This window comes from Taudactylus pleione, unplaced genomic scaffold (genome assembly GCF_031769625.1).
Source record: "Taudactylus pleione unplaced genomic scaffold, aTauple2 ptg000905l, whole genome shotgun sequence".
NCBI lineage: Eukaryota > Metazoa > Chordata > Amphibia > Anura > Myobatrachidae > Taudactylus > Taudactylus pleione.
The window spans coordinates 944,040-969,968 of NW_028285306.1; the positions used below are offsets into that span (position 1 = coordinate 944,040).

The following is a 25,929-nucleotide window of genomic DNA, read 5'->3' on the forward strand; positions in this document are numbered from 1 at the left end:
AGTCTGCGAAAACATCGGTACCATCAAGTAAAATCGGAGCCTCACGCACCATTACACCAGGACAGACCTTACCTCAGAAATTGCTAAACTTCCTGCACACAGTGAGAGCGCAGGCTGCGTCTGCCTTCCCAGTGGTTCATTTATGCACGCCCCTATAATGGCGTTCAAATGCACTGGCGCGCTTGCGTTTCGCCTACCCCCCCATCACCACCCCCAAACTGTACTTCCTGTCAATCACTCTGCGAAGGGTCTGCGTAGGCAATGCGATCGCAGACCCGATCGCAGTGTAGTCTTTGCGCACGCTCACAGCTATGCATAAGCATGATCAGTACGCAACAATCATCCACCTGCGTGCGCAGTAGCATTTGCGATCCATGCTGAATCAGGCCTATACATAGGTTTTCAAAACTTTTTGTTTTGCCTTGGAAAAGGCTCCTTAGAGGCGGCCTAAATAATATGTATAAGTATCTGCAAGGTAAATATGAGGATTCAGTGACACCTAAGACATCGCTCATACCCAGAGCCCTACAGATGGGACATCCCGACAAGGGGCCATCACATGCAAATGGATTTCCCCATGATCACAGCAGGATCCATTTCTTACCACATAAGTTGCTGGTGACAAATTCCGTAACATCATGGATTTTTGTACACAGCCCTATATGGCTGTGTTGTGAGGGTGCGACTCATAGTCTCACTTACTAACGTCCTGGCAAATAATTTGCAGCTAATGGAATCGACCCCATAAAATGTGGAAAGAAAAATATAATTTATGTCACCTGGGGTTTTTTGTACTGCCCTGTTCTTCCGTGTCGCCAATGCGGATCTCAGCTCCATTTAAGCGAAAGCCGCAGCAGTCTCCGCGGTTGGTGATGGCAACAGACGATACACGCACTCTAGACACCAGGTCCACGCGCCACCAGGGCCCCAGATCGTCCATCGTGTGCGTGCAGCTTTCTGAGTAGTAGATTGTAGACATCTTTCCATCAGCAGCTAATTTAGCAGATTTTGTTCGGTCGTAGTGGCTGGACTGTGAGGTGAGGCCACGCGGAGCTACATTGAGAGCTACAGGGGTACAAGAAGAATGGCACACTGAGGTCCTTACTGCCAGACACGGTACAGTGCAAAAACATTTACAGAATGACAATGGCACATATAACAAGGTAAGAATTATCATGCCAGAGGCTGGGAACGCACAGGCTCCCAACCCCGGTAAGCAGTCGGGAAGCCAGCGGACCTAATCCCGACAGCCGGCTTCCCAACGCCTGTCATTAGGCCTATGCCGGGAGCCCGATATCCGGCTTACCGATCGAAGGTAAGCCGGGCGCCGGGCGAGGACAGCTGCGGGGGGGGGGGGGGGTTAGGGTTAGGGCTCACGGGGGGACTTAGGGTTAGGCACCCCCCGGGAGGTTAGGTTTAGGCTAGGGGAAGGGGGGGTTAGGGTTAGGCACCCCCGGGGGGAGGTTAGGGTTAGGCACCCCCCCAGGGGACTTAGAGATTTAGGCTGCGGGGAAGGGGGGTTAGGTTTAGGCACTTGGGGGGAAGGTTAGGGTTAGGCACCCCTAAGGGAGGGTTAGGGGGTAGAATTAGGTTAGTTAGTACTTACCTTAGGACGATCGGGATTTCCTCCTGTGTCGGGCAGCCGCTGTCGGGATTTGAACCGCCAGCCAATGCGGCCGGCGGTAAATCATACTGATTCCCCCAACCCTACTGTCCTTGTGACAAGATATTCTAATTTCTGACAATATATAAACATGTTACCCGGAGCGTCTCACGATACGCCTGGCTTGCGCAACAAATACAATTTACGGTCTCAATTAGAAGTGTCCATTCGCATTACAGTAAATGGAGCATTAACCGAGAGATGGATTATATACTGTATATATTATTTCATCTCCATATATTGCCTTATGTCATTGAAGCAGCCGTTCAGTGAGCCTAATGGCAGCTATATGACGTAGTGTACAAAGCGTCCTCCTTCTCGGTGAGGATCTGGCCTGAGACCTGAGTGCTCCTGATTTTACCTGCAGTTCAGTGATGTCTGAGGCACAGAGGTGAGTGTAGGGACTCACACAAAGCTGAACCCCTGATGTAGGGATGTGAGCTCAAATGTGCTGATCATAATATGCACTAGTATCTCATATTAATGTCATTTTACTTCTTGATATGTGGAGATTTGCAGAACTGTTGGTGCCGACAACAACTGTGATTTTCTTTAGTTTCCACATTCACACAAAGCTGTTACCCTGGAGTAGCAGTGCTATATAATACGATTTTACTTGGGCTGCGGCCACAACGTGCCATATAGGGCACAGAACTTTTGTTAGCGCATAGGAAATTTCTGCTTCCTATTCTTTGTCATTGGATTAACCACTACTGTGGACCTACCTTAGACTTTATTTGGACTTATTGCTGATTTTATTTTGGATGCTCTACTTTCTATCACCACAATTGCTTTGTAGGTTCCATGTCATACGTGCCTACTCTCCCAGGATGGCCAAAAATCGGGTGGTGTTCCCAGCTCCCCAGAAAAACAGACGTCTCCCACACAAACCCCCGCAATGGGAGCCGATGACGAGATTCGTGCTGGGTCACGTCATCATGGCCCCACCCCCTGCGTCACAATGCAGGCTCCATCCCTAATGTTGTGTAATACCCCTGACCACACCCCCAATGCCTCACCCCACCCCCTGCTATGCCCACCTGTCTGTATACTCCTGCAAGGGGCAGCCAGAATGTCAGAAAGCATTTCCATGTACTGTACACAGCTACAAACAATGCTGAGAGAACTGCCATAGACAGACAGACAGGCAGATAGATATGAGATAGATATGAGATAGATAGATAAATCGATAGATAGATAGATAGATAGATAGATAGATAGATAGATAGATATATAGATAGATACATAGATAGATAGATAGAGAGATATGAGATAGATAGATATGAGATAGATAGATAGATAAATCGATAGATAGATAGATAGATAGATAGATAGATAGATAGATCGTTAGATATGAGACAGATAGATAGATAGATATGAGATAGATAGATAGATAGATAGATATGAGATATGTAGATAGATATGAGATAGATAGATAGATAGATAGATAAATAGATAGATAAATCGATAGATAGATAGATAGATAGATAGATATGAGATAGATAGATAAATCGATAGATACATAGATAGATAGATAGATAGATAGATAAATCGATAGATAGATAGATAGATAGATAGATAGATAGATACATAGATAGATAGATAGATAGATAGAGAGATATGAGATAGATAGATAGATATGAGATAGATAGATAGATAGATAGATAAATCGATAGATAGATAGATCGATCGATAGTTATGAGACAGATAGATAAATATATAGATATGAGATAGATAGATAGATAGATAGATATGAGATAGATAGATATGAGATAGATAGATAGATAGATAAATAAATAAATAGATAGATACATAGATAGATAGATAGATATGAGATAGATAGATAAATCAATAGATAGATAGATAGATAGATAGATAGATAGATATGAGACAGATAGATATGAGATAGATAGATATGAGATAGATAAATAGATAGATAGATAGATAGATAGATAGATATGAGATAGATAGATAGATAGATAGATATGAGATAGATAGATAGATAGATAGATAGACTTATGGTCTTTTCTTTTACTAGAAGTGTGAGATTGCAGCCTGCACAGTTCTGTTATAGAGAATGTAAGAGCTCAGACTACTCAGTTTCCAGACTGAAGTGATACATGTTGTCTAAGTTCCGTAGGTTACAATAGATGTCAGTAAAAACGAACATCTTGCTGATTATTTTTATTTTTGGGGATATTTAATTTCCCTTCTTACTTAGGTTGTGTGATGTTTCCTGTACCTGCCCTGGGCCCTGACGCTACTGATGTCATTCTCAGGTCTGATAGTCATCACAGCAGGAAAATGCAAGAAATTACCTCCGTGGTTCTTCTTCTGTAGCTGGACATCTCCGTCCCAAGTAGCGTTCCCACCTGAGAAGCATATACGGGAAGAGGGTAAGAAACGAGGGTATATGTAAAGGTTATGGGGTAGATGTACTAAGTTTTGGAGAGTGATAAAATGGATGGATATAAAGTACCAACCAATCAGCTCCTAACTGTCATTTTTCAAACACAGCCTGTAATATGACAGGTGCTGATGGGTTGGTTCTTTAGCTCTCTCCATTTTATCTCTTTCCAAAGCTTAGTACATCTCCCTTTATGTCATTAATACTAAACCCAATAGATGTGTTATGAAAATAACAAGAGTTATAAGTCTAGAAACCTTAGAAATAGGGACAAACCAGAAACAGGGAATATTCACTGAATCCAGATATAAATTCTACTCCTGGACACGCTGTGTATCTGGAGGAATGAGTATGCAGCCGGCGAATCAAATCCCGACAGTGCCAGCCCAGCAGGGGTGAAAATCCCGATCGTCCAAAGGTAAGTATTTACTAACCCTATTCTACCCCCTAACCCTAACCCTCCCTTAGGGGTGCCTAACCCTAACCTCCCCCCCAAGTGCCTAAACCTAATCCACCCTCTAAGTGCCTAAACCTAACCCCCCCTTCCCTACCACCTAAACCTAAGTTCCCCCCGGGGGTGCTTAACCCTAATACCCCCTTCCCCTAGCCTAACCCTAACCTCCCGGGGGGGTGCCTAACCCTAAATCCCGCCGGGACCCCTTAACCCTTAAGTCCGTTCATTTTGCTCATTCCCTCAGGTAGTTAGTTTTCTGATAACAGAAAGGTCTGACATATGTGCTGTACCAGAAACAATCTGCCCCTTCACCTCCGCTGCCTCTAAGCACAGGCCAACTCTGGGTCTCATTCAGACCCGCTCGCGAGCGCAGGACGCTCGCAAGCGGGTCGACGGTACCCAAATGCGCATGCGCACGAAGGAGGGAGCTCCGTCGTGCACATGCGCAAGACCCGGCGAGCGACGAGGAAGCCGTCGCTCGGGGTCTCGCACCAAAGGGGGCGTGCTGTCGATGGTGAGTGACAGCACGCCCCCTTTGGTTGGCGTGCCAGGGGCATGGGAACGCCTACTGTCTGGGTCCGGCCCCACTGACATCACTAGTGATGTCAGTGGGAGTGATTTTGGCTCTGATAGACCCAAAATCACTCCAGGGCTTGCGGCAACAAGACCCTACCGCAGGGTCTCGTTGCAAGCCCGATGGTCGCGATGGTCTTGACCATCGCGACCATCATCATGGACGCTCGCATAAACTGTGGGTGGTAACCCACAGCGATGCGAGCGTCCAAGAGGCCACTCCAAGAATAGGTAGGAGGGCCCTGATTCAGAGTGAGCGCTCTGGTCAGAGCGTCCGGCTCTGAATCAGGCACTCTGTCTAGCGCTACTTCTAGTCCTGGTCTGTAACTTACTTGGGGATTCAGCTTTTTTCCCAAACACCTGTACTTCACATAAGGTCAGGGAGGCGTTCCGGTCTGGAATAACGATGGTGATAAATTTCCCTTCCATCCAATTGCATTTAAATGAGAACGTTTCACCAAATCCGATGGAGGAGACTGTGCCGCAGCTAGAAGTAACGTAAAACGATAGCTTCATTCTTTCCTTGTAGGACGTATATTGCATGCAATAAATGGGTAACAGATACAATCATGTACGTCCCTAATGTTTCCTGATCAGGAATGCATCATCATTCCTCTTATTAACCCCTTAACGGATGATTTTTTTCCAGCAAAACCGGTTAGAAATTGCCGGGTCCGCAGAAGAGTCCGGGGAGTCAGGGGAGATCCATTCTGCACATGTATGGAACGGATTTCCTCTTCAAAAACACAGCGGGGCGGTTGCACTTTGTCAGCTGAAGCACAGTTGGCTGCGATCGCATCCCATACGTCCATGCCAGTTAAGTGGCTAAAAAATGTTTTAAAAAATGGTCCAAAAATGTGGATGGACAATGTCAGAACTGGTCCAGGCCAATCAGATATTCTCTCATTTTTGAAACTGCACTAGAATAATGACATAATCGGGTTGGTTGCTATGGGAAACAGAGCCTTTTAGCATTTGTGCAGGAATCCCCAACTGGCCCCCAGCATGTAATAACAGCGTCAGTTGTGTTAGAGTATATGAGTATAAGAGTCGGTGCATGGGACAGGCTTTATTCTGTTCCTGCAGTGCTCTGTGCTGCCTCTGTTCCTGTCCTCAGAGCCAACGGACATTAGGACCTGTCACGGCTCTCCCTGGAGGCCTCACCACCAACATGCTCTACAGCGCACGTGCGTCTATCTCCTGTGGTGCTCTCCTGCATGTATGGCCATTCCCTCTAATACCCTACACTATATACAGCCACGAGACTCATAAATTCCACTGTGTCACCACCGCTTAGCCTAGCAAGTGCACTGATGATCGCAGATTCCCGATTATCGGGAGTCTGCACGTGCGCAGAGTTGGTCCTGCTTAGTCGCACGCTGACCCCTTTATGTCTCTTCCCGATTGACATGTAGAGGCATTTAAGGGGCGGTGCAGGGGTGGAGTCAGCTGGCGTTCCCAGAAATGGGAGCATGTCCGCCCCGTTCTCCCGGAGTGGTAAGCCTAGGGAATGCGTCGACCGATGCAGTGTCCTGTGCTTGCAAGCCAGCCAGTATGAGTAAGCTGAGGCTTCCTCGGCTGGCTGGCGGTCCGGCACCGTCCTGCACATAGGCAGCTTTGCAATTGCGATCCTTGCTGAATCGCCCCCCAGGTACACTACAATGCCCAGCATACCCTGTACGTGCCAAGCTGCAACTAGGTTATTCTTATAACCTGTACATGCTATTAACCCTGTGGTGCTGTCATCTGTGTGGACTAACCTACACGCTAACTGTGCATCCAGCCTGTCTGAATACTTTGCCACATTCTGCCAAACTCTGCCAACAGGTTATGGGGTCAGGTCACTAATGTGCCAGGCACCAATGTGTATAGCCCGGAACCCCCAAATCCTGCCAATATTTTTCACACAGCGCAGAATGGACATGTGCAGAAGAAAAGGAGATCATTCTTGTCACATCTGTGTCCATCCTGTGCCCATGTACAGAAGCGGCGAGTATGGGATGTGTCACTGGGACCAGTGATGGCTGGTATTAGTGTCTGTCCTGTGCTTTTCCTAAGACAGTGCCATAAAACATTGCCTGAGCCAATTAATACCACCTCTGTGCAGTCAACCCTGACCACACGTGACAGAACCTGTGGCCTGTGCACAAAGCTGACATGGGTCCAGAGGGAACAATGTAATGCCCCAATTTAAAAAATATGGGGGACGGAGGGATTTTAAATTGATTAAATGGCACTGGTCACTGTGTGTGTTGGGGGGAGAGTTTACACAACTAGGGATCTATTACCACTAGGTAATACTAATGGAGAACAATTTACATTGTGAGGGTCTATTGCCAATAGGGGTGGGAAATAATGTTACAATGGGGGTCTATGGACACACGGCAGGATGGGGTGCTCAAAACACCCTCCAAGTATGTTTTTTTTTAAAATAAAATATTTAAATGTATTAAAATACTTTTTAAACTTTATTAAAGAAAAATAAACTACAATTTCTGAGCTGATTTGTGGAAAAAAATAAAAAATCATCAGATTATGAGAACAAATACTTATTGTTTTAAAGGCACCACAGCGTCATTTTATGTGCAGGGAAAAGTATAACCTAGGAAATGATACATTGACCAACATACTGAATATGTTTGATTTAACCATTCCAATACAGGTGAATTAAGCCATAGAGATAATAAATTAAATGCTTTTGTTTAATAAAATAAAGTGTTAAATAACAAATTAAATCATTTTATACAACATACTTCTTTTTAACTATGACAAGCAAACACTGCGTCATTTCATCTATAGACCGTAGTGAAATATTCTCTTACATGGTGTCGTTCTGCCAGTCGGGGGCATTGTGCCCTACACGTATCTCCGCCCCATCGAGATCGGAGGAACAGCAGTCACCCCTGACGGTTAGTGCGACCGAGTGGATTTGGTAGATGTGTTTTAATTCCGCTGTCCACCATGGCTGGGATTGCTCATCAGTCACAGCGCACTGTGATAGCGGTTCCTGGCGATCCAATGACCCATCAATAGCTTTCCTCGCCAATCCTTTGCCGTATGTGCTTGATTGAGACGCCTTGAGCTGTCCGATTTTTGGCACCGGAGCTGAAATTCATGAAAAGACTCCATCAGAATAAGAAGAATTATATTCAGGGAACATCTTCTACCTTAGAGGTCTCAACAAACACATAAGAAAAACAAAATGGCTGCCTTCCCCTGGTGCGAGTATACAATGACCCCGATGCAATTGCATTTGCAGAGTATATGTTCAGATGTTCGTTACGTACATGCTATGGTACAAACCTTACTGTATGGGATATCTGCCCTCTGGCTGATGGGGCATAACAGGGCATATACTGGGGCACTGTCACAAACAATGCCAGTGCTCGCTGTCTAGGGCACCTGGTATTCGTAGTCTGCGTTGCTTGCGGCACTGGAGCCATGCGCAGCCGTTAACACTGTGTTTTCACCCCTTGCTGCGTCCAAGTCTACATTTTTCTGGCTAACATACATATATAGATCCAGAGACGGACGCAATGCCAGTGTTTAGGCAACTGAGCGATTATTTACTGCTGTGCATGCACGAAAAGTCCTGAAAACCCCTCCGGCGTGCGTTCCCCTGAGTGTACACAGAAAACGCTGTTGTGTATGGTGGCGCTGGCAATAAAACTGGTGAGGCAAAGCCATCGGCGTTCCTGGGGATGGTGTCTGGGTGGCGGCTGCAAAAAAAAATGGGCGTTTTATAGGAGTGTCGGGGGCGTGTCAGTGAAAGCGGCTGCGTTCCCAACTGTAGAGCCGCAGCCACAGACGCCATGTTTAGAGGAATTTCGGAAGGAGATACTGCGTCTTGCACAGGTTGGTGCAAGAGTTGATGGAGAACGAGATGGTGCACCATCGGAGGAGTGTTTGGAACCACTGGCGTAGTTGCACCATCTGCGGGCATTGTAAATGGGCATCTCACTGCTAGCACTGTCCGGCGCTCACTACACAAGGGGCTGGCATTGGCATAATATTGCCACCAACTGCAAAAATATGCAGTAGAGGCGACATTTGTTTCCACCTGTGAATCAGGCCTTTAGTTTCATGCACGCAATGTAGTAAAAATGATGACCAACATGCTTTCAACTCTGCACCAGACCTAGGGGCATATGTACCATTACTGGCAACAGAGACCTTGTTTTTCCACAGGAAGCTGTCATCTAAATGAGACTGTACATACTGTACATAACAACAATATGTGTCATATACAATGTTGCCAGGGGCAGAAATACAGGAGACAATGGAAGGGGGTCGCCTACGGGAGCCAGCCCTGAAGGGGGTAGACTGACCTCCTCCATTGCTCCAGGTTCTGCTTTATGCGCCCCAGAGCAAGAATAAGCCAGGCGCCCAGGGGCATGTGCCGTGGTCCTCACTCTCCCAGGGCCCCCACCGTGGAGTACAGTCTCCAGAGCCAAATCTCCAGCAAGGAAACTGCACCAATGTACATAAAAGAGGCGGGGCAGGGGCTGGAGTGCATGGCTCCTCCTTTGATGGTTCTTCCCACATACGCGAGACTTGCTGTTGCTGTGGGAGCAGCAAATAGCAAGATCGGTAGACCTTGATCAGCAATGGGTAGTGTTTGTGTGCTGGTAGCTAATAGGGGTAGAGTGTATGCCTGGATGCTGCTGTTAGGGTGTTGGCAGGGATAGTGTGTGAGTTCTTCTGGGACATTGGCAGTAAATGCCGAGGAGAGAATGCATGTTTGGGTGCTGTTGTGTTGTTAGTAATGAATGCAAGGGGAGGATAGTATGTGTCTGGATGCTGCTGGGGTGTTGGCAGTGAATGTAAGGGGAGGATAGTAGGTGTCTGGATGCTGCTGGGGTGTTGGCAGTGAATGTAAGGGGAGGATAGTATGAGTCTGGATGCTGCTGGGGTGTTGGAAGTGAATGTCACAGCTGCTACTGCATCTATATGGTACTCCTGTGTCCAATACTATTGGGATGCCCACCGTCCACATGCGAATCCAACGATGTGCGCACAAAGGTGCAACCCCGATTGAACATCGGCTACACCGTCGGACATTAGAGCAACCCTATAGTTGCACAGAATGACCATCGAAACATGACCCCTGGTGCCAGTAGACATCGGTATGCCCCCAACACACCCACTCTTACTTTTTACCCCCAACATTACACTGAGACTTCCCTTAGAAAAGTGAGCAGCTACTAGTGGTGCTGCTGTTGTTCCCAGCACTGGCGGCCCAACCCCCTCATCATGATGTCATGCAGTTACGGGGGCCTGGCCGGTATGGCATGTTTCATAGCTTTGACACAGCATTGATTATTAATATATTTTGCAACCACCTGAAAAATTTAAGAAATGTTTCCCTAGCTTTAATACCTATACTGTAAGGGGTAATTTTACTACAGTGAGAGTTTTTAGAAGTGAGTTTTAGAAGTGATGTTGCCCATAGCAACCAGTCAGATTCTACTTAACATTTAACTAGCACCTTCTAGAAGATAATAGCTAGAATCTGATTGGTTGCTATGGGCAACATCACTTTTAAAACTCACTTCTAAAAACTCTCACTTTAGTTAATGTACCCCTAAATGTACATTTGTTGCAGCTAATCAATATACCCTCCCCCCCCCCCCCCCCCCAGGCCCTCTCCTCTCCCAACAGACACACACAGAATTTAAAAAAGCTTAAGCATGCATTGGGTTTTGTGTGGAATGAGCCCTAAATATTTTAAAACAATATGATTGATTTCCTTTCATTATTGTTTCAGGGCTTAATAATGTGATAGTGTGTCAAGATTTAAATCCTGCACCTAATGCATGGCCAGTAACAATTAGAACGTAAATACAGATTACAAAAACATACAGTACAGTACCTGCATTTACAGTTTTCTGTGTTTTTTCTGGTTCATTCAATTGTGTGTCTATGGAAAGAAGTGTTGAAATGTTGTGAAACAAACAATATACTTTGGGCCTGATTCAGAGCCGCTCGTAAGCGGGCGCTCGTTCGCTCTGAGCGATGTTCGCACATCTGCGCATGCGTACGGTTTTTAGTACGCATGCGCGAACCAGTCAGTGCGGCCGAAAAACATTTGTACGCAATATAGCGAGTGCCTGCTATTTTGAGTGACAGAATGAGGCGTATGTGGGTGGTAACAGGGGAAGGTGCTTGAAAACGGGGAGTGGAGATCCGTTCGCAGGCGTGCTTAAAGGTCAAAACGGGCGTTTTATGGGTGTGCATAATTAATACAGCAGCGTCAATGACCTCGTCACTTGGTTTTTTTTAACTCAGAACTGCTCGCAAAATAGCGGTTGAAAAAACCAACCACAAGAATAGCGAGCAGTTCATATCCTGTTCGATGTACTCGATTAATCTAATAAATAGCGGACATGACGTATGGTGCGAGCGGCCAGGGGGCGTTTTTAACAAATAAACGAGCGTATGTTTTGCTCGCTCGTTTAGACTTAGAGGTGTGAACAGACTGCAATGTGCGAACGGATCATTTGCATAGCCACCCCTTGTTTTTGAACGAACGAACGCAAATAGCGAACGGCTCTGAATGAGGGCCTTTGTCCCTACATGCATTCATCCCTTTGGTTTTAAAAGTGATATCCATTGTAATCATTGGTTTTTATGTAACTTTTGGATGGGAAAAAAATCCTTTAACATTTTCCATTTATTGACTTTATAACAAACTGCACAGACAATTAATGTAAGTCTAACTTCTTTATTTACTTTCTGCTGTATGTATACTCGGTTTTGTGATGCATTCAGGAAGGGCCAAGTTGCTATAATTTATGGGATGATGTAACATTAGTGGTAACAATAATAGATATGTTCTTACATAATGACCAGTGAATGATACTTATAACATATAAAGACCTGTATGTTGTTTGGTCTCCGGAGGGTGAGTGGTCGCCCCAATGCCTGGAGGTACAAAGACAAATGAGAGGAAAATAAAAAAATTCCATAAAACATACAAAGGGCTGATTCTGAGTCACACGTTGCTGCGACTTTCCGCTAATACTAATATTAGCCTTTCCCTGTGTGACGCTCAGAATCAGGCACACAGAGCCCTATGTTACTGTAATAGACTTTGATCACGTTACTATCGGGATTATTTCTTATTTAATTTACCTGCACCTGGCTTATCGGATGGCAGCGCAAAGACTTGGACTTCACACAAAATGAGGAACTCTTTGCGATTTGGGATAATCACGGAGACATATTGTCCTTCCATCCCGTGGCAGGAAACGGAGAGCGTCTTTCCCTGGTCTATGCTGGAAATGATGGCGCACCTGGAATAGAAATGAGCAGCATTGGGGATACGTATTTAGGAGGACAAATAGGGACGTGCCAGATGTGAATGCTGAACACTTTGCTGTGTCCTGGTTACTCGGGTTTGGCATATTGTGGACTAGGGCCCTCATTCAGAGCCGTACGCTCTGAGCAGAGCGCACGCTCTGAATGAGGGCCACCCTCCATGAAAATGGAGCGTCCTCCTGGACGCTCGTATAGCTGTGGGTCACCACCCGCAGCCTATACAAGCGTGCATTTTGATGGCCGCGATGGTCGTGACCATCGCGACCATCGAAACTGCGAACCGGAGCCTGCAGTTGAGGTTTTCAACCGCAAGCTCCGGAGTGATTTTGGCTCTATCAGAGCCAAAATCACTCCCACTGACATCACTAGTGATGTCAGTGGGCCGCCTTCTGACGGGAGGCGTTCCCGTGGGAACGCCCCCGGCACGCCCACCAAAGGGGGCGTGCTGTCAGTCAACATCGACAGCACGCCCCCTTTGATCAGACACAACGAGCGAAGGACTTTCCTTCGCTCGTCGCGTCTGGCGCATGCGCACGACGGAGCTCCCTCCGTCGTGCGCATGCTCAGTGCATAACATCGACCCACTTGCGAGCGGACAGCCGCTCGCGAGTGGGTCTGAATCAGGCCCTAGGTCGGTACATTGTTAGGCGGGACTGGGGAGGACAAAGTGGTACTAAAGACAATGTCATGACTCTGAGCAGATGGAAGAGATGCAAAAATAATTCCTGGGTGTGAGATTAAGGCTATAATCTCCTGGGCAATGTTTTCTGAATTGCTATCTATAATGTTCCACATACTACACTACACCCCAGAAACAGCGGCAGCTTAGAGAGGGTAATATTAATAACATACTTGCCTACTTTGGAAAAAGCATTTCAGGGAGATTGTGAAAGCAGCACCTATGAGCGCGGCGGTAAAGTGGGCGTGTACTGCTACATCTGAGGGGCGTGTCATACATGTGATGGGCGTGTCATATAACTGACTTACATGCAAATGTAAATGAGCCCCAAAGCAGTTAGTAAGATCTATTTGTTGATGAAAACACACTGATACTTCTCAGAGAATGCATGTAGCCATAGGGATCATTGTGCCTTATACTCAATGCACGGAAATAATACTAATGCATGTAGCCATAGGGATCATTGTGCCTTATATCCAATGCACGGAAATGATACTAATGCATGTAGCCATAGGGCTCATTGTGCCTTATATCCAATGCAGGGAAATGATACTAATGATCCCATTTGAATGTATATATCTTTGTTTTTTTTTAATATAACAGCTACATAATGGGGGTAAGGTGCAATCAGGGAGACTGCTGGACTCTTCAGGGAGACAGAGAGATTGCTGCTATTTCAGGGACTCTCCCTGACAATGAGAGAGAGTGGGCAAGTGTGAAAAAGGGTCTGAGAAGGTGGAACAGGAAAAGTGTTTGTGGTTCCTGAATACTGGGCTGATCAGTACTTCAGACTCTATGATTAGCTGCATCACAGTGGGGAGGGGACATTGGACCTCATTCAGAGTCGGCCGTTGCGGCCGCTCGGTCGTAAGGGAAAAGGGGCCGGATATGCAAATGAAGCGCTCGCAAGTTGCGTCATTAATATGGGATCGTTAGCTGGACGAGCAAGGGGAGGATGCGGCCGTAAGACTAAAAACACGCCCCCTTCTCGTTCGCAATACACGTCATCTCCGGGCATATAAGGATTAATCGAGACCATCGGGACCCATCGGAGCTGGTCGTAGAGCTTAAGGTTGACCATACCCTCTCTTAAGCACTACGATCATGTCAGTGTACAAAGCTCCCATGTCACATGTGCCATGACACTACTTAGTTAATTATGCACTCCCATAAAACGCCCTTTGCATAGTCAGACACGCCTGCGTTCGGATCTCCACTCCCCCATTCACAAGCACCTTCCCCTGTTACCACCCACAAACGCCTCATCCTGTCACTCAAACTAACGACCTGGCCAAGTTCAAGGAGAGAGAAATTTCCAATCGCAACAGCTAGTTTGCGCACGCGCATTGCGAAACTTACGCTTGCGCTGTTTTGCGAACATCGCTGGGTACGACCAAGCGGCCGCTTATGACCAACTCTGAATGAGGTCCATTGTGCTAGGAGAAAAGATGACAGATAGATACATGGAGGAGATGTTAATCTAGGATCTGGGTGAAGACAGAAATAGTGAGCGAGATTGCTGTAACAGCCAGAGCAGAACAGTTTGTACTGAGATGAAATGACAAAGGAAAATACAAAGGGCGACAAAGCTAAACTCATTCATTACTATGGGGGGATGCAGCGACAAACGTAACCCGGCTGTAATTGCTCCCACATTGTGCGCAAAGAAATAAATGCGGACTTGTGTGCATTGCTGCTGCCAGACTGCTCCGATCCGAGCGCTTTGCTTCATTGCTGTCATCATTATCAGCGCGCACTTTCACTAGCCGTGTCCGTGATGCAAAGTGTGTGTTTGAAAACAGGCGTATATATAAGCGTACGCTCATTAATTCCCAAATAATAAAATGACAAACTACTGTACAATGGGAATCATACTAGAACAAATTCTATCACGGTGGCGATGTTTGCGCAGTTGAGCGCTTTTTTGCTACTGCGCATGTGCAAAAAAATACTGGAACCCTTACAGTGCAGGCGTACCACTTAGCGTACATTGTGCGCCTGATTCAGTGATGGACGGATACACAAGTGGCTACGCAATTATGTCCCTCTAAAATGGAGCCGGAGATGTCAGACGCCCAGGGGAGTATTTATAAATGGCGCAGGGTGTGTGCGGTGCACACGGGCACCTTGGTCCAAAGGGGGGCCCGTACACCCTGCACCCATCCTTTTTTTTCATACTTACCTCTCCGAAAGTCCTACTGAGTAGCGCTGCAGAAAAATGCCTGGAAAACAGCCGGCGCGGGCATTTTACAAGCGTTTTGCGCATGCACAGTGGGAAATCACTGGGAAAATGGCTGCCGCGCCATTTTCCCCCATGACCTGCACATGTGCAGTAGACACCAAGCACACTCTAGTGCTCGGAGTCTACTGCTGCTGTCAGTTCGCTGACAACAGCCGGGGAGAGAGGAGGGGGCCTAGGACGGGGAGCAGTGGCGGGCTGGGCCGGGGGGCAGGGTACCATGTGCCCTCCGGGCCACAGCGTCATGCGGGCCGCGGGCCGCGGTGCAGACTGTGTCACTGTGACACAGACTGCACCGCGTGTGTAGCGCTGACCGGACGGAGTTCGGTCAGCGCTACACAGTACAAACACACAGGCGCCGGCAGCTGTGTGTTTGCTTTAGCAGCTGATGAGAGTCAGACAGACTCTCATCAGCTGCTGCTCCCACTGCCGGAGCCGGACATCAGTGGGTAATGGGAGTGACGCGTCACATGACGCGTCACTCCCATAATGCAAAGCGGCGGACGGAGGAGCTGATCTTGGCGGCGGGACCAGGAGCAAGAGCGGGTGTCAGGTAAGTGTTTTTATTTTTTATTATGTCTCTGCTGCCGGGGGGGGGGGACTGGGACTACTGGGAGCACTACAAGGGGGGGACTACTGGGATCACTACAAGGGGGGGACTACTGGGAGCACTACGGGGGGGACTACTGGGAGCACTACAAGGGGGGGACTACTGGGATCACTACAAGGGGGGGACTACTGGGAGCACTACAAGGGGGGGACTACTGGGAGGACTACAGGGTGGAAATACTACTGGGGGCACTAACAGGGGGGGGACTCCTGGGAGCACTACAGGGGGGGAATACTACTGGGGACACTACAAGGGGGGGACTCCTGGGAGCACTACAAGGGGGGTCTACTGGGAGCACTACAGGGGGGGAATACTACTGGGGGCACTACAAGGGGGGGACTCCTGGGAGCACTACAAGGGGGAGGACTACTGGGAGCACTACAGGGGGGAATACTACTGGGGGCACTACAAGGGGGGGACTACTGGGGGCACTACAAGGGGGGGACTCCTGGGAGCAGTACAAGGGGGGGACTATTGGGAACACTACAGGGGGGGAATACTACTGGGGGCACTACAAGGGGGGACTACTGGGAGCACTACAGGGGGGGAATACTACTGGGGGCACTACAAGGGGGGGACTCCTGGGAGCACTACAAGGGAGGGACTCCTGTGAGCACTACAAGGGGGGGACTACTGGGAGCACTACAGGGGGGAATACTACTGGGGGCACTACAAGGGGGGGAATACTACTACTGGGGGCACTACAAGGGGGGTCTACTACGGGGGGCACTACAAGGGGGGGACTACTACTAGGGGCACTACAAGGGGAGGGGACTACTACTAGGGGCATTGCATAGGGGGGAGGGGACTACTACTAGGGGCACTACATAGGGGGGAGGGGACTACCACTGGGGGCACTGCATCGAGGGACCACTGCTGGGGGCTCTATATAAAGGGCAATAGTGGGGTACTGCATAGGGGGAAGACTACAACTGGGGCCACTATTTAAGGGGCACTGCATAAGGGTTACCACTACTGGGGGCACTATATAAGGGGCTTACTACTGCAGGCACAAGGGGCACTGCATAGGGGGGATCACTACTGGGGCACTACTCGAGGCCTGCATAAGGGTGTCCTCCTGTGGCACTGCATATGGGTACTACGACAGGGGGCTGCCCCTAATCTTTATTTTTACCTTACATTAATCCCATATGGACCCGCCTCCTCCCTAGAACACTTGAGGGGGGGGCGCTGTAGCACGCACGTTCTTTTGAGCACCCTGGCTACACGCTACTCCTCTGCCAGGGCCGTCTGCATGCATTTGCCCCCCAGGCTAAAAGTTGCCAGCCAGCCCCTGACGGGGAGTGAACACTGGCTACCTCTTCTCTTCAGACACCTCCTTGCTGCATATGAGATTCCAATGCTGTGACAGAGGTCGCAGCCCTGGATCACCATTAACCATCGTGACCAACGTGACTGAAGGTCGCAATGTTTGCTCCTTGGGTCAGAATGCAGGAGCTGAAGCTTTCCGCAGCCTGACAGGGTGCTGGTCACTTGAGAGGCCAGGAGTCAGCATCCGTCCTCACGGAAAATGGGGGCATCACGTCCCTATTTCTCAGAAAAATGGCCAGCCATGCCCAGGGGTGTCTTAAGAGAGGAGGGGACCCATGTGCACTCCCGTGCGGGGACGACTGACGTGGCCGGCCAGCCACTGGAGCATTAGTAGACTCTGGGCACTACAGTGTGCCCGGAGTCTACTGTGCATGCGCACAACACCGGAAAAATAGCCACGGCGGTCATTTTCCAGTGTTCTGAGCAGCGCTGACACCCGACGCTGCAACATGTCAATCATGCTGTGATGTGTGAGAAAGGGGGGGGGGTCTGCGAGCGAGATCGTAAGTTCCGTTCTGCACATGCACAGACCTGGAGAGATCGGAGATATGTGCGCTAACCATCGGGCCTAGAGACCGCTGCTGCATATGGGATTTCTCTCAATTGAGGTGGTGGCAGAAAGCCATGGGCATGTTATGGGAGTGTCGGCGTACGGTGCTGTGTTCTCATAGATAGATCCACATCAGAGGCCATGTTTGCAGGGTGCCAGCCATAGGGCGTTGTAAGTGTTGATGGCAAAGGGTTGAGGGAGCGCTTACAACCGCTGGCGGAGTTGGACCTCCCACAACCACTGATAGTGGGCATCCCAGAGTTTGCGCAGTTTCTTGCAAGCTACTGTAGTACATAAGGCGTTGGCTGAAACTAGCATTTGCATATTACCGCCACTGCGACTTCGCAAACCTTCGCAGCTGCGCATACATTGGCGTCCACCTCTGAGAGAGACCCATTGTATCTAATATACAGGTGGGGGAATGCAGAAAGGGACACTGTCGGACCGAGGTACAGATGAAGGGACTTAGGTATCGCAGTTTATATTCCGCAACAATGTTACCTCGGATTATTTTTTACAGTCTCTTTAGAGTTTCCAACACGGATCTCTGCTCCATTTAATCTGAAGCCACAGCAGTCGCCTCGGTTGGTGATAGCGATGGAGAAAATCCTCATTTCTGATCGCAGGTCCAGTGTCCACCAAGGTTCTTCATCATCTCTAGTGTGTGTGCACTGATCTACGTGGCTCCTCAGAGATCCGTCTATTGCATTTTTAGCTGGGTAGATGGTATCGTGATCACTGGACTGTGACACAAGTCCTTGCTGAGCCACGTTGGGAGCTGACGTAATGAACATAAAACACAATATAATACAGATTACAGGCAGCGGGGTTCTTTTCCTCCAAATAGTACAATCTTCCTACTCTTACCGTGAATACTGTACAGTACAAGGCTGATGAGTTGCAATTTACTAACTGGAGCAATCCCTTTCATTAATTAATTTGATCTATAGCCTGCGTGCATATATCATATATCTATAGCCTGTGTGCATACATCATATATCTATAGCCTGCGTGTATACATCATATATCTATAGCCTGCGTGTATGCATCATATATCTATAGCCTGCATGCATACATCATATATCTATAGCCTGCATGCATACATCATATATCTATAGCCTGCATGCATACATCATATATCTATAGCCTGCGTGTAGACATCATATATCTATAGCCTGCATGCATACATCATATCTATAGCCTGCATGCATACATCATATATCTATAGCCTGCGTGTAGACATTATATACCTATAGCCTGCGTGTAGACATCATATACCTATAGCCTGCATGCATACATCATATATCTATAGCCTGCGTGTATACATCATATATCTATAGCCTGCGTGTAGACATCATATACCTATAGCCTGCGTGCATACATCATATATCTATAGCCTGCGTGTATACATCATATCTATAGCCTGCGTGTAGACATCATATATCTATAGCCTGCATGCATACATCATATATCTATAGCCTGCATGTAGACATCATATATCTCTAGCCTGCATGCATACATCATATATCTCTAGCCTGCGTGCATACATCATATATCTATAGCCTGCGTGTAGATATCATATACCTATAGCCTGCGTGTAGACATCATATACCTATAGCCTGCATGCATACATCATATCTATAGCCTGCGTGTATACATCATATATCTATAGCCTGCGTGCATACATCATATACCTATAGCCTGCATGCATACATCATATATCTATAGCCTGCGTGTATACATCATATCTATAGCCTGCGTGTAGACATCATATACCTATAGCCTGCGTGCATACATCATATATCTATAGCCTGCGTGTATACATCATATCTATAGCCTGCATGCATACATCATATACCTATAGCCTGCGTGTAGACATCATATACCTATAGCCTGCGTGCATACAGTACATCATATCTATAGCCTGTGTGCAGTGGCGGGCTGGGCCGGGGGGCATGGTGCCATGTGCCCCCCGGGCAGCAGCATCATGCGGGCCGCGGGCAGTCTGTGTCACTGTGACACAGACTGCACCGCATGTGTAGCGCTGACTGGACGGAGTTCGGTCAGCGCTACACAGCACAAACACACAGCCGCCAGAGCCAGCAGCTGTGTATTTGCTTTAGCAGCTGATGAGAGTCAGACAGACTCTCATCGGCTGCTGCTCCCACTGCCAGAGCCGGACATCTTCCGGCTCCCGCAGTGGGTAATGGGAGTGACGCGTCACTCCCATAATGCAAAGCGGCGGACGGAGGAGCTGATCTCGGCGGTGGGACCAAGAGCGGGTGTCAGGTAAGTGTTTTTTTTTTTATATTATGTGTGTCTACTGCGGGGGTCTGGCACTATAAGGAGGAGACCACTACTAGGGGCACTACAAAGGGGGGGGACTACTACTATTGGGGGCGCTACAAGGGGGGGACTACTACTACTGGGGGCACTACAAGGGGGGGGGACTACTACTACTGGGGGGACTACAACTACTGGGGGCACTACAAGGGGGGAACTACTACTACTGGGGGCACTACAAGGGGGGGACTACTACTGGGGGCACTACAAGGGGGGGACTACTACTACTGGGGGCACTACAAGGGGGGGGACTACTACTGGGGGCACTACAAGGGGGGGACTACTACTACTGGGGGCACTACAAGGGGGGGACTACTACTACTGGGGGCACTACAAGGGGGGGACTACTACTGGGGGCACTACAAGGGGGTACTACTACTGGGGGGGACTACTATTAGGGGCACTACAAGGGGAGGGGAGTACTACTAGGGGCATTGCCTAGGGGGGAGGGGACTACTACTAGGGGCACTACATAGGGGGGAGGGGACTAACACTGGGGGCACTGCATCGAGGGACCACTGCTGGGGGCTCTATATAAAGGGCAATAGTGGGGGTACTGCATAGGGGGAAGACTACAACTGGGGCCACTATTTAAGGGGCACTGCATAAGGGTTACCACTACTGGGGGCACTATATAAGGGGCTTACTACTGGGGGCACAAGGGGCACTGCATAGGGGGGATCACTACTGGGGGCACTACACGAGGCCTGCATAAGGGTGTCCTCTCCTGTGGCACAGGGTGGCACTGCATATGGGCACTACGACAGGGGGCTGCCCCATATCTTTATTTTTACCTTACATTAATCCCATATGGACCCGTCTCCTCCCTAGAACACTTGAGGGGGGGGGGCGCTGTAGCACGCATGTTCTTTTGGGCACCCTGGCTACACGCTACGCTCTGCCAGGGCCACTTGCATGCATTTGACCCCCAGGCTAAAAGTTGCCAGCCAGCCCCTGCCTGTGTGCATACATCATATATCTATAGCCTGCGTGTAGACATCATATACCTATAGCCTGCATGCATATATCATATATCTATAGCCTGCGTGTATACATCATATCTATAGCCTGCGTGTAGACATCATATACCTATAGCCTGCGTGCATACATCATATACCTATAGCCTGCGTGCATACATCATATATCTATAGCCTGCATGTAGACATCATATACCTATAGCCTGGTGCATACATCATATACCTATAGCCTGCGTGTAGACATCATATACCTATAGCCTGCTTGCATACATCATATACCTATAGCCTGCATGCATACATCATATACCTATAGCCTACGTGCATACATCATATACCTATAGCCTGCGTGCATACATCATATATCTATAGCCTGTGTGTATACATCATATATCTATAGCCTGCGTGGATACATCATATCTATAGCCTGCGTGTATACACCATATATCTATAGCCTGCATGTAGACATCATATACCTATAGCCTGCGTGCAGACATCATATATCTATTGCCTGCGTGTAGACATCATATATCTATAGCCTGCGTGTATACATCATATCTATAGCCTGCATGCATACATCATATATCTATAGCCTGCATGTATACATCATATCTATAGCCTGCATGCATACATTATATATCTATAGCCTGCGTATAGACATCATATACCTATAGCCTGCGTGTATACATCATAAATCTATAGCCTGCATGCATACATCATATATCTATAGCCTGCGTGTATACATCATATATCTATAGCCTGCGTGTATACATCATATATCTATAGCCTGCGTGCATACATCATATATCTATAGCCTGCGTCCATACATCATATATCTATAGCCTGCGTATATACATCATATATCTATAGCCTGCGTCCATACATCATATATCTATAGCCTGCGTGTAGACATCATATATCTATAGCCTGTGTGCATACATCATATATCTATAGCCTGCGTGCATACATCATATATCTATAGCCTGCGTGTATACATTATATATCTATAGCCTGCGTGTAGACATCATATATCTATAGCATTCATGTATACATCATATATCTATAGCCTGTGTTCATACATCATATATCTATAGCCTGCGTGTATACATCATATATCTATAGCCTGCGTGTAGACATCATATATCTATAGCCTGCATGTATACATCATATATCTATAGCCTGCATGCATACATCATATATCTATAGCCTGCGTGTATATATCACATATCTATAGCCTGCGGCATACATCATATATCTATAGCCTGCGTGCATACATCATATATCTATAGCCTGCGTGTATACATCATATATCTATAGCCTGCGTGTAGACATCATATATCTATAGCCTGCATGTATACACCATATATCTATAGCCTGTGTTCATATATCATATATCTATAGCCTGCGTGCATACATCATATATCTATAGCCTGCGTGTATACATCATATATCTATAGCCTGCGTGCATACATCATATATCTATAGCCTGCGTGTATACATCATATATCTATAGCCTGCGTGTATACACCATATAGCTATAGCCTGCGTGCATACATCATATATCTATAGCCTGCGTGTATACATCACATATCTATAGCCTGCGGCATACATCATATATCTATAGCCTGCGTGCAGCTTTGCAATTATGATCCTTGCAGAATCAGGCCCTAAGCTCTTTGTTTTTCCCATTGTGCAGCCTTTGCCTAGTGACCTAATTCTGCCTCCAGTGCAACCTCTACCCCAACAACACCCAAATCTACATCTCCTCCCCTTCTATACTCTTTTGTGTAGCCAACTCTGTCTATGCTATCTCAACAAGGGTGTCCCGACGCTACCTAAAGCTGAACATGTCCAAATCAGTCACCATCAGGCCTCACATCCCCCTCACCACAATTCCCAGTCTGCCAATCCCACTCTCTGCTGTCACCCTTTACTCACATCCATCCTCTGCCAGCTCTGCTGCTTCCACCCTCAAAATAAAGCTGGAGGACTTCTTACCAGCTACTAACATACTTGTTACAGCTTTCACCAGTAAATTGTAAGCTCTGTGCACCATTTGTTGTCTGCATTGATTTTGTCTCCCTTGTTTGTCCTGATTTTATGCATGCCATGTTTTCACCACTGTCCGGAGTTGCAGAGCCCGGAGCTATATCTCAGGCTGCACGTTAGAGGTCATTTAGTATAACATTGGAAGACGTACAAAGCTATATGTACAGTAACAATGATATCAGGATCATTTTTTAGAAAAATATGTATTAAGATTTCTAATTTCACTTTTCAATAATATAAATTACTGTTACCTCCATTGTGGGAATTCTGGAGCTGGAGACTTGTATTCCATGTTCCACCATCTATAGAATAAAATACATTAATTCCTTAATCTTCCATTCTGAGTCTGGTCTGGTATTGGATAATAGGGGGAAACATGGGGTGGGGTCCCCAGGGGCATATGTATAATGGGTGCAGTGTGTGTTGGATGGGCCCCTGGGTCCACATTGCACACCCTGTATCCATATATTTAATACTTACCTTTCCGGAGTCCCTCGTCGGCGCTATCAGCGCTGTAAAAATTGCCTGGAAAATGGCTCTCGCTGCCACTTTCCTGGCGTAATGCGCATGAGCAATAGGGAAATCACCGGGAGAATGGCGGCCGCACCATATTCCCGGTGACCTGCGCAGGCACAATAGACTGTCTACTGATGCTGCGCTGCGCTCAGTGCGCTGCTGGCCGACGGAGAAGGAGGAGGGGGCCCCGGACGGAGACTGCACATGGGCCTCCTCCTATCTTAATACGCCACTGGGGGTCCCCCTTATTTTCCAATAACCAGGCTGAACCAGCTGGGGGGCTGATGCTATAGCAGGAATAAACAGTGCATGGGCGGCCCACTGCCATAATGGCAAACAGCCGCAAACTGATCAGCCCAGGACTGGAAGTCAGAGGCATCGCCAGGTGTTGAGGTGTGCCTGCGACTGGAAAGGGGGACGTGGCCTAACATAAATGGGTGTGGCCTCATGGGGACCCTGATTACTTCACTCTGGGGGTAGCCCAGCATCGTCGGAGATGAAGGGCCGCCCCCGGAGACTGGGATGTCAGCACTATCGTCTCCTCTACTATGACAGGAGCCGGGTGCTGCAGGAGAATGTCACACTGTCACTGCAGAGGAGCCTTCAGAGGGTGACACCCGGGTGCGGCCCGCACCCCCCTCATGACGCCACTGCTGGAGTTCCTTGAACAGTCGGGACCCCAAATCTAAAAAAAGGGTCCCCCTTTGTAAAGATTATGGGCCATATTCAATTAGGCTGCGAAAAGTCGAAATCAGCGATAATTTATCGCTGTTGATGTCATTTTCTAATATTTTAATTATCCCTGTATTCACAGGATAGGTGGCGAAAAAAAGTGCAGAATTGAGGTTTAGGGGTGCAGGCTTAAAAAAAATAGCCTGCACCCCTGGGAATGGCCCCTAAAATGATCTGTGTAAAAAAAAAGTAAAAAAAAAAAAAAAATAGGGACACCATATAAAAATAATTTACATTTTGGGGTAAAAAAAAAAATTATGGGGAACAAAGTTTTAACCTAACGAAAGTGCTCTTCTTCACCCCTTCTTCCCAGGAGGAAAAAAAACCCAGCCGCGGCTATTTAAAAAACATACTTACCTTCCGCATGCCAAAATGGGGGTACCCATAGTGATCCCCCATGTCAGGACATCATTAGGGGGGTCCCTGGATGATTTCCCGAAAATTCCCTATTTTTTTCCGATACTTAATTGAATGTGGGGGTAAAGTGGCCGCGCGCCCGATACTTTATCCCTGCAAAACCTCGGCTGTGGAGCGAAAAGTCCAGCATGGACTTTTCACTCCAATATTGAATACGGGCCTATATCTTAAAAACAGATTGGTATGAATATTTTTGTGTTACTAAGATCTAATTTGAACTTCAATGATTGCACACAGGGGGAGATGTATCAAGCTTCGGAGAGAAATAAAATGAGGAAGTTTCTCAAAGTGACCAATCAGCTTCTGTCACTTATCCAGCACAGGGACCTATTCATCAACACTAAAATAACATTTTTAAGGACATTCATGATGACACTTAGCACAGGAGATAACACTGATATCTCCTTGCTAAGTCCCCCTGCGTTCATTTACACACTCCCCATACATTAGTACATTAGTATGGGGATATGGAAATTATGGTATTCATCAAATTCCGAAAATTATGTATTTTCGGAATTTGAAGGAGTGGCCACTGTGAGGTGGCGTACAGTAGGTAACCTTACCTGCGGTCAGCTGGACAGGTCCCCCTCCATTGGCTCCAGAGGTTGCTCGCACACTGTGTTCTCCCAGCAGAACCCAATAAAGTTTAGAAAAAAAACCAACATTTTTTTTTCTAAACTGTACTGTGGTGTGCTGGGAGAACACGCGTCAGACCAGCAGGATGGAGCCGGAGGCTGCTGCGCAGGCAGGTAAGTGCGGTACGGGGGGGAGGTGAGCGGAGGGGGGAAGGGGGGTTGGGGGGCACACAAACTTACCGCCGCTGTAGGTAGTGCTGTGCATGCGCTGGGTTTACGAATGTAACAGCGCATGCGCAGCACAGATCCCAGCTGCGGTAACTTAGAGTAGAGAGGGAAAAGTATCTATTTCCTGAAAAGCTGTCATCGCAAAAATGACAGGTACCGGAATAGATACTGATGGAGAGGAGGAATGATGGATTCCTCTGGTAATTAGGTAGAACTCCATGCCAGTTCTAAACCTAATTACCTCCATCGATTTTTAAGGTATGATGAA

The 25,929-nt window shown here is 47.5% G+C and overlaps 1 protein-coding gene across 1 annotated transcript in view; it reads right to left on the minus strand.

Moving 5' to 3' along the window:
- Positions 1-25,929, minus strand: part of LOC148473944 (uncharacterized) — a gene marked incomplete at its 5' end in the record, with an annotated part of 73,360 nt that overhangs the window by 31,476 nt on the left and 15,955 nt on the right. Inside the window, 9 exons of the mRNA XM_088459327.1 lie at positions 780-1,065; positions 3,982-4,035; positions 5,430-5,584; positions 7,920-8,202; positions 10,970-11,017; positions 11,977-12,021; positions 12,232-12,392; positions 18,329-18,605; positions 23,445-23,495. Of these exons, the coding sequence (XP_088315453.1) occupies positions 780-1,065; positions 3,982-4,035; positions 5,430-5,584; positions 7,920-8,202; positions 10,970-11,017; positions 11,977-12,021; positions 12,232-12,392; positions 18,329-18,605; positions 23,445-23,495 (1,360 nt within the window). The remainder of the gene's footprint in view (positions 1-779; positions 1,066-3,981; positions 4,036-5,429; positions 5,585-7,919; positions 8,203-10,969; positions 11,018-11,976; positions 12,022-12,231; positions 12,393-18,328; positions 18,606-23,444; positions 23,496-25,929) is intronic.